General features: G+C 36.9%; 1 protein-coding gene across 1 annotated transcript in view; it reads right to left on the bottom strand.

Moving 5' to 3' along the window:
* Positions 1 to 220: 220 nt before the first annotated feature.
* The window catches only part of MCPH1 (microcephalin 1), a 324,796-nt gene continuing 310,972 nt past the window's right edge, over positions 221 to 14,044 (bottom strand). The window contains exons 13-14 of the mRNA XM_035894170.1: positions 2,182 to 2,419; positions 221 to 276 (exon numbers count right to left, since the gene is read on the bottom strand). Coding sequence (XP_035750063.1) covers positions 221 to 276; positions 2,182 to 2,419 — 294 coding nt within the window. The remainder of the gene's footprint in view (positions 277 to 2,181; positions 2,420 to 14,044) is intronic.

Genomic DNA, 14,044 nt, shown 5'->3' with positions numbered 1-14,044 from the left:
AAGCAAGATGACTTTTATTAGGTAAGTACTTTACTATAAAAACATAAAGATTTCACAAGATGAAGACTTACACAAGTGATAAAAATGTAGAAAACATTTCCCTGTATTTAGAAATATGTAACTTGTGTTTTCTTAGAAATTTTACTCACAGCTTATTTTATTTTGTTGAATCCAAACTAGGCTTGTTTCCTTACAAGCATATGGAAGCTCTTGAGTTAGCTCACAGCTGAAAAATGTAGTTTTCCATGGGACATATTCTATGCTGAGTGATTGAATCTAAAAGAAATAAAAACCCCAGGATTATTTAAGATAAAATGCACCAGAAACAGATTATAAAGCAACAATGTACTTCAGAGCAATTTCTGATATAAAACAGTTTGGTGGAGCTGAGAACCTAGATAGGGAAGGACCCTAAAAAAAAAAAAGCAGCCAAATGTTAATATCGCAAGAACTCATAATTTATTTAAGTGTAAAAAAGGTGCTGCATTATCTACCTATGCTTTTTATTGTGGTCAGCCTTGAGTGAATTAATGGGCAGATGGTTTTAACAGCAGAAAGCAGATAGCCACAAACCAATTGGATTGCAACAGTGAAGTGTCAAAAGATTAGACGAAACTAAAGATCTGATTTGCTTTATTTGATTAAGATGGCACTTTATAGGTGACACTGTTCATACTATTATGTAAACGGTTGCTGAGAAAAGGGCTGAACTTCAAAGGCATGTATCCTTCCTTTAAAGGATCATATAGAAATACTTCTTTTATCTGAGTTTTGATGATTCGTCATTTAAAGTCCATTAGCTGGAGCTTGCATAACTGTGAACAGGACATAACAATTAGAAAAGGCACCATCAGACTGTAAAAGATAACTGAGAAATTTGCAAAGGGCACAAAGAATTCAGAGTCCTTTTTTGTTAGCAGCCAGATACACAATTTCTTCAGCCCACTGATGAGCTGAGCCTGTCCAGCTGCAGTAAGCTCGTGAGATACTGGACTGGGGGTGAGGCAGAACTCCATGAGACCAGTAAAAGAGTGGGCCATGCCACATGAGTTGCACGCCATTTAGATCGTTACCTTTGTCCATCTGGAATTTATGTCTGGAGTACTACTGTGTGAAATTTTGTCTTTAATTTAATACATCATATTTTTAGTCTTGCACAAACCGCTGGTTTCCTCATCTGGTCACTTTGAAGGCAGAGAAAGGCACAATAAACAATGCTGCCTTCTTATGCCTCTCTCTCAAATCTTCACAATTTTACCTTACACTTTAAGAAAGTATAAAATAACATTTGCATTTGGATGGGTATTTTTCCCTTATGGCTCACTTCTCCTTTCTTCTTTAGTAGTATTTTTTTTCAGGTTTTAAGTCATTATGATCTGATAGCATTAACGGGCAGGAGATCAGGACTTGCTTGGCTGGTCTCGTATAACATCAATCCATGTAGTACATTTATTGCTAGAATCTGGGTGAGGCACTATCTAGAGGAGTCTGACATAGTGTATGACAAAAATTTAATCTTATTTTTTCAAAAGCTTTTCTTTGAGGGTGGGGTTATTGCAATTTTACATCTGATTCCCTGCAAACAGATAACTCTTAAAACTGTGGTGTCCCTAATAGAAAAGTGAAGGACTAAGAACTCTCAGAAACTTAACAGCACATTTTAAAAAGTAACTTTTTGCAAGTGAAATAGAGACTGCAGAAAATTGTCTTTCAGATGCAAAATATATATAATTCAGGACAGGTTATCAGAGGGTGCCAATTACTATATTTCAGTAGTGCTATGCCAGTTTATACCGGTAATATTTCTGGTATATAAAAAATATTTCTGGTATATAAAAAAATATTTCTTACTACATCTAAAATTGAAGTACATGCCATTTTAAAAAGCAGTTATCCTATGGGAGTTTCCCCATAATTTAGTTTGTGCTAAATGAAACAATCATAAAAAAGATAAATTTGAAAATCTTTGGATGAAATTAGTTCTTGGTGAGTACCAGGACCCCCATAAAGCAGTCTTAGTTGTAAGAGAAAGTCCTCCCCATGGAGACAACCTTCCTGAAAACCTAACTGTAGCAGTTCCATTTTCTTCCTTCCATAACCTAAGTTTGGTGAACTATTTACAGTCAATTTTTGAATACATATTCCACAATAATTTATATGAGTTGAAATGTAGGGTCTTACCTAATACCCATTTTTCTGATAAACTTTTTATTTCTTGGTACTTCTTTCCTGGGTTTTTTCCTATACAGATTTTTGCCTGACGTAAGGCTTTACATATTTTCCCTCCTGACAGCTGTATAAGTTCAATTAGCTTTTTGCAGGGTGGCTGACTGGTAGGAGATACAAACATGGCAGGCTGGTTTGAAAAGAGGTTCTGCCGGTATTTTCCTGTTGATAGGTGATGCTGAAGTCTGCAGATCTGTATTTGAGGAAACAAGGAAATTAATTAACCAATGTGGTGCATTTCCACTCAAAGTAAAACTAATTCTTGTCTTCGTTAATTCAGAAAAAAAGAATTCTAGTATATGGGTATGAACTTTATTTTTTCAGGTGTATCAGAAACTCTTGGGTAAACGATAAAAAGAATTTGCTGTACTTGATAAGTATAGTTCCCAAACCAGAGTTAAGACTATTTTGTTCTAGGTCAGGCGGTTTACCTATAAAACTTCTTAAAGCACTTGACAATATTATTTTTCACCATAATCTTAGATTCTTACATTTATAACATTGCCATCACACAGAAATATTAAAGGATATTATAATTATAGTCTTGCAGCACAAATACAAACCGTGAAAGCCTTTACAATACATAGTGCTCATCAGTTTGTATCAGGAAGCTTTACGAGGGTATTCAGAGTTTAAACTCCTTTAGGACCTCTTTTCCCCGCCTGGACTCACAGATACGAACTGCATTTTGTCTCAGATGTGTGAAGTGACACAAATGTACCAGAACTCAGAGCAAACCGTTTCATGTAAACTCTTTTGTCTCCACAAAACCAAAAAAAAGAAGTCTTTTGTGAATGCTGTGCAGCCTGTAACCCTTGATCATTATAATAAAAACATGCTTGATCTATGCTATAATGTGCATAAAAGCAGCGCATACACGTGTACACACACCATGGTATGCAATATTCAAATTTTCATACTAAAATAAAAAAAAAAAAAGCAAGCTTGTATTTCTTAGAGTGAGATTGCCATTGACCTGCCAAATTAATGTATGTAACATGTCTGATTCTGCATCTCTTGTCTTGGAAAATTTATAATGAGACTGGAGTTAATGGTAAGATGAGATCAAAAATAAATGTTTCATATTATGTGATGCTTGGAATTTTTTCATACAGATGATCAACTCGAGCACATCACATAGAGGACAGGTCGCACTGTATATGTCTGGTTTATATGAGACAGCTGAATGTGAAACTGTAGTCAGCAAGGAGGTGTAACTGGAACAGTGGAAGAAATTACTTGTTGAGTGGATTCCTTCCTCCAGTCCTTGCACAAACCTGCTGTGAAACCATAGGCACTTAAGAATTTAATACAATAATGTATGTGCTTGGCAGATGTGCAGCCAAAGTAAGAGTCTCTTATAATGGTTTATAAAGCCAAACAGTTCCATGGCATGATCACACATCCCTAAATAAAAGTCAAAGTGAATTCCCCTAGCCCTTCTGATCAATTAGCTAGACGAAACACCCACAAAGCGTGAAGCCCATGCTAACATGAGACTTCATAGCTCAGTGGTTCTGTGCCACCGTCCTCTGCTGTTCTTGGGCAAGTCAATCCCAATCTGAATTTTGAGATCTCCTCCATCAATAAATAATTCAACTTTCTGTGATAATTCCTTGGCTGCTCTCCTGAGAATAAAATTAAGTTGATTCTCTGTGTTCTGAATTCAGCAAGTTATAAAGATAGTGACTGCTATGGATGAAGTAGGCCAGAAAGACTCAAGCACAATCCAAGAAATACCCTTTGTTTTCTATTCTTCTGTGAACCTAGGTTTATGAATGACATGGCACTTAATCCTGTCTCATGGAAGTCAAACAGCTGGTAAATAATTTTGTTCATCACAATATGAAAGCAGAGTTATATTGCAGATTTTGGAGGACCCAAGCTCACTGAATATATCTGATGGCTCTTCCTGTACATAAGTTGACACCCAATACTTTACACATGTGCAGAAGATCTAGTTTTGGACTTGGTAGGGTACTGTCTACCTCCATCTGAGCAGGATGCTCTTCTATGAATATCTGTCTGCTGGGCATCTCGATGTCATGAAATACAGAAAACTAATCATTGTATGGTTTTAATATAAGGTATTGGATTTTGAATTTGCTAAGACTATCCCTTCCTGATGGGTCTTAGGAGGCTTTGAGGCCACAACCAGTGTCTTAAAATGGGACTAGCTCAAGAACCGGAAACGCTTTGCAATCTCTGGTGTACAAAGCAGTGTCATGATTTTGGTATTATCAGGACTGCAATAATTCATTTTAATGAATTAAAAAACTGTGCAGTTATAAAACTACAAAAGTGCTTGTGGTAAGGAGGGTTAACAAATTAAAGAATGCACTCTAGTGAAAAATAGGAATCCCTTCACATCAGCCTCAGGACAGCCTCATGACAGATGCAATGCCCTCTTAGTTGATCTGACACAGAGCTCTCCAGAATTGTTTATTGGGACAAATCAGCTGCAACCGATAGAAGAAAGACAATTACCAAGAGACTTTAATGCTAGTTTATCTAAAATAAATCAGATTTAACTCAAAAGGACAGAAGTTAACCTGTTTTTGTCAACCTGGAACTCTTAAGGTTTTAAAGATGTAAATTATTAGTATTGAGAAGCTGTTACCTTAAAAATGCAATAGGACTTTTGTTGTATAGAAGGCACCAAATATAAATTGTTACCATGTGCTATTTCACATATTCTAGGGAATATGATTTTAAAAGGCTAATTGTATTCCCACTTCCTCAAACATTTCCCCTGAAAGGATTTATTTGCTGACACGGTAATGAAAACTCATTCACATGATACATCTTCATATATAAAGAACTGTTGGATTAAATTAATATTAAAAGCAAATGTGTGCACAGCTAACCATCATATCAGGAAATCCAAATTTTGAGCACCCTTCTCACCTGGTGTCCACAAATAGCATGCTTTATTTTATACATTTAGTACATAGTAAAGGAACACAGGAAAGTGAAATGCTGACATGCGATGGAGAGGATTTTCTTAAACTGCCTTTCAAATTCCATTGGTGTGTATTATCAGTGCATGTGAGAGGAGGACATGGTAAGAACACAGTACACCTCAGTGGCATCGTCAAAGGAAAGCTTCCACATGGAACGTCATCTTTATGTTTCCTTCGTCTGGGTCACCACCGCCACAGCTTTCCTGACAGGCTGGGCTTGGATTTGCTCAAGTGCACTGGGTCCATGCACAGGTCTTAGAGCCTGGGAAGTTCATAGCATTTATGTTCAGAGCTCAGAGAGCAGTCTGAAATGTTAACTTTGCTTTCTGGAGCACTAACCTGAAAGAAATGCCACTAGCCAGTTGCTGAAAAGGCAGCTAGCTGGCCACACAGGGTTTGGCAGTGGGATGAGAGGGCACAATCCAGCTCTTACCCCTGAATTGACTCAGCTGCCTTTGGAACATCAAAGCCTTCAACGGCACTCCAGGGGTGCTCCCAGCCCTTTGAAACCATACACATTTCGCATAAGCTTTTACAAATAAATGAATAATTCCTCAGCAGAGACCAAGCCTGGGAAAATATCAGACCCCCAAAATGACTATTTCCACAAATTGTGTATGATTCAGTCAGTAGTTACAGTTACAGTTGTGTCAGTCCCTACTATAACAGACAGTACCAATTTTCCTTTCTAATTATATTTGTTAGCAGATGGACAGAAAACCAAAAAGTTCTAAAAGCATCTATTTACTCTTTTTGGTAAGATCCGGAGTGCTAACCTCGTTCTTTCACTAGCTGGATGAACAGCAGGAAGATGCCTCTCATACATAGGCATTTCTCATAAATATACCATTAATTTAGATGTTTGTTTGAACCCAAGTTTTGAAGGGAAAAAAAAAAATCACTCTCGACAAAAGTAAATCTTAAGGAGAACGCACGAAAAAGAAACAGAGCCTTTCTTCTTAATGGTTGGACTTGATGATCTTAAAGGTCTTTTCCAACCTAAACGATTCAATGATTCTATGATTCTTTATAAAAAAAAAAAACAAACACAAAAAGCATTTCACCAACTATAGTTCCTCCTGTGACTGATTTTCAATCCGCACAAGCCAAAAGAGCATATATTATAAAACCCACAAAGTTTGCAGCTTTGCCTAAAACTTTATGAAAATACCTCCTGCTGTGTGGGGTGCGGGAACAAACACAAACCCTAATAAAAGTCCAAGGGTGTGATCTTTTCAGGAGACTCAGGAGATAGATAGCCATCATGTCCCAGAAATGTGTTATCTCTGAATGGATACCTGAATTCATGCAATGGAAAATGTAAGAAAATAATTCTTCTGGATGTACTTGGAAGTCTTTCAGCAGTGAAACTGCTGATGTCCTCTATACCACACACAATTTTTAGTGTACTTCCAGAAAATAGCACATAGAGAAATTTCCAGTCTAAAATGCTGTTATAATAATAATGGTTCACAAAAAGTAAATGGAGAATATGGTTATGATTTATTACAATTAATAGAAATTGTATTTCTAGACTAGAATTGAAAATGTGAAGTACTAGCTTCAAAAATACATACAATGTAGCCATCTGTAATAATTATACATGTCCGAAAATTTGTGCATGCATTACACAATCAATGTATGCATTTTGGTAAATCTTTACTTAATTTCAATTATTCACCAGAGATAAATAAATCTACAGAAATAAACTTACGATTTATTTTATCATTACTATTTGAATATAGGATTGGAAACCTTACCAACACCTATTTGAAAAGGCTATTTCTAATGAAGTATTTACTGAACTTATGGAAAGCTGTAATCGTATCTTGGTTACTGTTACTTGCAAAAATAATAAATACATTTTATTAAATGCAGACAGCAGAAGATAAAATTGCAGACATAAGTTTGAAGAGAGAAGATCATATGCTTTATGGTTTATATCTATGCAAAGACCAAGTATTATTTCATTGGAAGTTGATGAGAAATTGCTCATTTTCATTAAAAAGAAAAGGATCTGACTGTTGAAGTTTTACGGATTAGCCCACCACTCTGCAACTATTAAATGACAGAGAACCATAACATTGATAAAACCAAAGCCCCAGACTTTACGGGTTGATAATGTATACTTTTAATAAAAAGAGACACATAATATAGCTCATTCATTTAATATAGTTGGGTGTTGTTGCTGGGGAAATATTAAGCTTTAAGATTTTAGTATTCATATGATTTCAGTGTGGATAAATATACTGGGCAAGTAACATTTACATTTTCAGTTACTGTAATTCTGTACAAAGACCTTGTGAAGAACGCGCTCAAAGCCACAGCAGTGTTAGGAAACATCACACTTGCATGCCTATATGCATTTTCAGACAGTCTGTCATTTAGTAAAAATTTAAAAGAAAAACACATATGTGGAACCCCATGTACATGTAAAGATCAAGGGCTCACACACATCCACACAAGTGGAGCATCAGCCTGCTTCTGATAAAGGGGAGCGTATTGCAGCCTGCAGACTCCTGGAAGTACAGTTATCCTGCCGTGAGGAATTTGCAGAATCTGCAGGACCCTACAGGGATCAAGGAAGTTTGTATTAACAATGCCGTACTCCTGCAGGACAAAAAAGAAATGCTTTCTTTTTCACCTTTCTAAATATCAGGTTTAATAGGAGAACAGAAGCAACTAACCAAACAGCAACTCTGTTTTTGTATGAACAACGTGTAACATGTATTTTCTACTTAAACTAAAAGCTCATCATTTTAGTTTGATTTCTTATAATTTATTTTAGTGGTTTGCTGATACTTTTTAACACACTGAGAATACTAAAATTGAAATAGTATTCATTAACAGCTTTAAGCTTTAAAAAATACGCTGAAATGCTGTGCTAGATAAATAAATTGGTGCTCTGCATGTTAAGAGCTGGAAACAACTTCCTTCAGCAAGCTGTTTCATGAGGAAATAGATCCTCAGCTTTGAAGGATCTTATCTAAGTTAATGGAACATCACATGGATGCAGGACCCCAACTGGTCCGAGCCGTACTACCGTACTATTATCTCAACACCACCCAGAACCTTATTCCACTCTTTGGCATAAAACACATTTGTTATTGCTAGCGATGTTTGTCATTCTCAGAGCAAAACTCAGCTTGCAACATTGATGTAAATTATTTACAATTATTGCATCCTTATTTCTGAATATTCATTGAAACAACACTTTCCCATTGGTTATCAATATCATTTGGCTAAAATAGAAGCTCTCTTTCTGTCAAATTAAAGATGCATAAGCCTTCAGACAGACAGAAGTGAGAAAGTACTTTTTGAATGCTTGATAAGGCTACATCGGCACCCCGGCACATGCACGCAAACAGAGATTATGTACAGGCAAACTTGGCATACGTTTGTGTGGTAGAAGACAAATGGTGCGCTGAGCCGGGAGCCAGAAGTGGAGGGAGGTAGAGTGGGAAATTTGGTCCAGAAAAAAGAAACCTTCAATGTCTGGTCTTGAAAAATAAAAAGGAAAGTAAAAGAAGGAGAAATGGCATACAGTCAAGACTGTATTATCTGGAAAATTCTTCAAAACACAGTTTCTTCCCCTCCTCTGTCCTTCATGTAAGTGTTTCCTGGCCAAGATGAGGGTGAAGGGAAAAACGCTTGAATCCAGACAATTTAGCTGATATTGTTTCTTTCCACTGCATGTTGGCAGACAAACCTGCTTCTCTCAAATCCCATAGACTGATAAGAAAAGTTAATTTCACCAATTTATTCTCTGAAAGACTGAGTCCCGGTGGGAATACTGTATGAAAATGTTTGGCAAATAAATCTACTGTTTGGCGGATATTCAAAATTATACTGGAAGATGTTTGAACCATTTTTTCCGGCATAGCAATTTTTTGCAGGAAAAAAGATAACAAATTCACTTATTTTTAGTTTAATTTCCTTGTTTTCCAGAGGTAGAACTATTTTAAAATACTATGTAGTATCAACATTATCAAGTATAGATTAATAAAAAACAAATTAGGGTAAAACAATAAGTCTTTTCCCTTTTGAGGATAAGTATGATTTCTAAATCAAGGAGCTGTATTTCCAATACAACTCAAAAACACTCTGCTAAGATTGTAAGATGTGGTCACTTTACTATAACCATTTGCTTATAACTTCAAAAAGATTCTGAATTAAATACATTTGCATTTGGTTTCAATGCAAACAAATTATTTTTGAAATTTAAAAATTCCTTTCATTACAGATTAGCTAATGAAGGGAGGATTTTTTTCAGGATTAGATGTTTAAAGCCTGCTTCAGAAATACCTCAAAAACTTGTCCATCCTTGTTTTTGTCTTATTTCAAGAGAATTAAATTTAAGTGACTACCAGGCAGCGATAGGACTGCAAATTGCAATTACCAATTTATGTCAAAATTCTGCAAATAATTACGAGTTATAGCTGGGAGGTGTTTTCCTCACCCAAATATCAATAAAGCAGCGCTGTGCCACACATCTCTCCGAAGCGATATACGAGTGTGGCACCTACAACCCTGTGCCCTGCCTCACTGGCATACCATGAGGGTTACAGGTACTTCATGTGACAAGCCCCCAAGAATTCCAGTAAAATTCAAAGGCAGAAGTTCTCCACCTCCACACACAATCTTCTTACCTTCTCCTGCAGTTAGAAAGCTTTGCTTAATAATAGAACCTAAATTGCCTCTGCTGCATTTTGAGCCCATTAGTTCTTGTCCTAGTGCCAAAGGATATGGAAAACAATTTATTCTCTTCCTATTTGCAACAACCTTTTAAATATTTGAAGACTGTTATCATGTCTCCCCTCAGTCTTCTCCTCTCTAGACTAAACAAACACAGTTCTTCCAGTCTTTGCTCATGGGTCATATTTTGTAGACCTCTGATCATTTTGTTATTCTCCCCTGGATGCACTCCAGTGGATCCACATCTTTCCTGAAGGGCAGTGCCCAAAGCTAGAGACAGTACTCCAGCTCAGGCCCCAGTGCTGCTCTGCAGACTGCAAACAGTTCATATCTCTTATGTATAGCATTGCCGTTAACACATCCTAGTATGCCTGCTTTTTTTATTGGAGTATGAGATAGATGACATATTGTTTTGGATCTTCTAAAATCCTCAGTTGCTCTTTTGGCAGAAACATCGCATTGTCAAACTCATCTTGTGTTTCTGCAGGTGATTATTTCTCCCTACTTTGCACTTGTCCTTACTGAACTCCATCACACCCATTTCTGATCGCTCCTTGTATTTTAATTCCAACCTGCTGTGGTTTAACCCCAGTAAGGCAGCTAAGCACCACACAGCCACTTGCTCCCCTGCACCTCAGTGGGATGGAGGGGAGAACTGGAAAGGTGAAAGTGAGAAAAATCATGGGTTGAGATGAAGACAGCTTAGTAACTAAAAAATGGACAGAGTCAATCTACAGTTCTACTACCTTAAGTCATGATTAATCAGATTTTCCAGCCTGGTAGCTTAGCAAAATCCTAGAGAACAAATGCAGTACATGGATGGGATAGTTGTACATTTTATGCCAGTGATTCCTACATGTGCTGGTGTGACGGCCTTGTTACGTGTATGACAAAGAGCTGACTTGAGCATATACAGATCAACTGTGCTGCAGATCTATGTGACCTGTGTTGAATCCACCATTTTGTATCTGGCACTATTGGCGGGACTCCCCATCTAACTCAGTTTCTAAAGTTCGTATGTCTCAAAAATGAAAAGGAAATAAAGTAAAATCAGAAACTAACTCTTTTCCTTTAACTCAGCTGACAGTTGAACAAACACCGTTGAGCCAATGCACAAACCAAGAAAATCTCAGCCTCCAGGTAATTTGCTTTAGACAACTAACCATGACTTTTAAAAGTATGCAATACATACATGGACATGTTTTTCCTCATGGCTGACAAAGATCTATTCTCGCTGGACATATCCTCACAAGACTTTCGGCAGAAAAGATACTTGCATTCTTACTGGTTTAGTTCAAGCTGGAAGTACACTTTTGAAACTAATCTCTTGGTCATTCCCACTGAGTGTACTTTTGGTTCCCACTTTGGTAGAGCAGCCATCAAGGGCACAGACTGTACTGCTTCTAGATAAGATACAGTCAGAAGATGTGCTCAGTTCAGAGGAGCAGACTGGAAGGAGCCCAGAGCCCTGAAGCACATGTTGTGTGCAAGGTGCTCTCAGCACTAGTTCATGCACTCTGCAGATCCCTTTCCATTCATCTGCATTACTGGCTTACAGACACAGGCACAAGTGAGCATGAAGTCACTTCTGGCAGATGTAATGGAGTGGTGATACAGGTATGGGATGCTTCTTTCAAACTGAATTATCACCTGCACAAAAATAGTGACCTCAACTAAATTTAGTTTATTTTTTTAATGACAACAGTTGCAACTTGCCCTTATTGTTATCTCAAAGTTCATTCTCACATGGCAACAGGAAGCAGGAACATCATTTGCACCTTGGCATTTATCCCCTCGTATTGCAACCATTTACCCATATTTTCTGAATAGTATCCTCTAGGCTTACCGAACTCTCCCAACCCACATAAGGCCAATTGTTTTTTGGGTTTTTTTAAATGGACTAGTACCTATTGTATGAGGCCTGTACCTAATCTATGAATAGGTCATTAATTTCAGTGGAGTAGCTTAAGGAATGAAATATTAATGAAGTAAATGGCAATGTTTAATCATGGGAGTAAACACATCTGCATCTACACAGACTAAATAATACAGTCCCAGCTAATTATATTTCACCGGTGAAAGGCTGCAGTGAAACAGACATTCCGCTAGCTAATAACATGCTGCAGTTCATGGAAAATAACTTGATATTCCCCATGGTTAAATGCTACATATAATGAAGATACAAGGCATGGAGCCCAGTATTTGCATAATATACATTAAAAATTATAACCTCATTTCAACTACCTTAGATTTTTCAGATACTGAGTCATTTTGGACAGGCCAACTTTCTTTTTTTAATCAACACAGGATAATGTGCAGTGAGCTTCAAGAATGACATTTATTTTGCTGGCTTAGGGATGTGGGGAATCCTTCCATTCTCTTTTAACAGTAAATGATAAATCCAGTGCTGTCAACAGATTGGCTATACCTGGCAAAGTGCAGATGAATAATGCTTTGATAAATAAAAGGGTTTTCTATTCCAGTAATAACAAAATGAGTGATCTTGTTGAAAGGAAAAGCCTGGCAAATGTGAAGGGTTACACAAGATGCTCCCAAAAGGCTCTTTCCCCAAACAGTTGTATTAACCCACAATAAAAGTAATCTTAGCATTAAAAATAATTCCTAGGTTTATCTTTAAAATGTGAATATGTGAGTCCTTTTGCTCTACCTCAACAGACCGAAATGATTTGAGCAAAGGCAGAGTACATTCTTCTCTCTAGTTTTAGCTGAATGCCATTGCAACGCCCAGCAGTAACTCAGTGTGTGCCAAACATGAATATTTTTAAGCGTCATTTGAGTTTTAAAGGCTACAGTAAGTGATGGGAACACAATCGTCTTGGGAATCTACAAATAACTTTAAAAAAGCTCATAAATCTGGCTTTCATGGTTTGGTTTTCAACAGCTTTATGAAATATGTCAAAGCTTGAACACAGTGAGTTCGTTTTCCTTCAAATTTCTTAGGATTGACTTTTCTCAATCTTTTTTTGATATGCTGCAGCAAGACAAAACGGACTTGGCTTTAAAAAAACAGGCATCAGCAAATTGCTTTTTAAAAATCTTGCTTTGTTCTTTTATTATTTTTTGTTTAGTATCAACAGAGGAAAAAAGTACCCTCTAAGTAGGGCAGCCGAAAGCATACAAAATGCTTCTCTTCAGCACCCAATTACAATATAACAGACCATATATTATTGAAAAAATGATATATAATTAAAAGCTGTTTTTTTCGTAACTTGCTTAAAGAAGATGGATGGTAATGACTGAGCACAGCAGAAACCCTGAGAGTTGCATTCAGAAGTTCTATGCAATCCTCTGTACTTAGAGTGAAACACATGCACTACAATGACAAGTCGCAGGGAACGCTTGTTTTTTAAAATACAAACTAAAGAGTCAGTTGCAATTACATCAATATTCTACAGAGAAAAAATCCTTAACATTGTCTGAGAACTACTGAAATAAACCCACAGTGAGAGATTACCTGGCATCACACGCCACTGCTGTGGAATGTCGACGACTGCAAAACCAGACCAGCTTCAGGTTGCTTGCAGAAACTCCTGATAGAACTACTATCACAATCACTTCTGGTCTACAGTTTCCCTGGTTAGTACTCCTTGGCAACAATACTTCTTTGTGTGTGATAACATCTCTTCTTCACTTAATCTATGTCACAAATTGGAAGAAAAGGTCCCATAGGAAGTATGGAAAGCAAAGACATTTAATCCTCCAGCATTAAGAGTAGCAAGTGGAGCTGCCAGCACACACAGCAAAAAAAAAAGTGTTTAAATATTTGACCAGGTGCTTTTTGTCAATTGTGTTTTTAAATGCCAGTTACTCAAGAAAAGTTTCTGAGAGCACTGCTTTCTTCATAGGTGCTAAACAAAGGACATGATTAACATTTTCTATTTGAAGATTTTTTTCATGTACTTCTGTACTTTTTAGCATGGCAGTAACACAAGATTACAGAAGAAAGAACTTTGACTATATTGTGATAGCAAGTTGGGACGGTCTTCTGTATAGCTGAGGGAGAACAATTTGTATTGTGAATACAGAGTAATTCTAAAGCTATGAAAGTTGGTAGGGTAAAGGTATAGTACCTGACACCAAATTTTTTCTCTCTGATCTTCTTTTTTTTAGCCACATAATTTTTCAAGTTCATGGCAAGC

This window comes from Egretta garzetta, unplaced genomic scaffold (genome assembly GCF_000687185.1).
Source record: "Egretta garzetta isolate BGI_Z169 unplaced genomic scaffold, ASM68718v1 scaffold415, whole genome shotgun sequence".
Classification (NCBI taxonomy): domain Eukaryota; kingdom Metazoa; phylum Chordata; class Aves; order Pelecaniformes; family Ardeidae; genus Egretta; species Egretta garzetta.
This window is presented reverse-complemented; position numbering and strand designations above follow the sequence as displayed.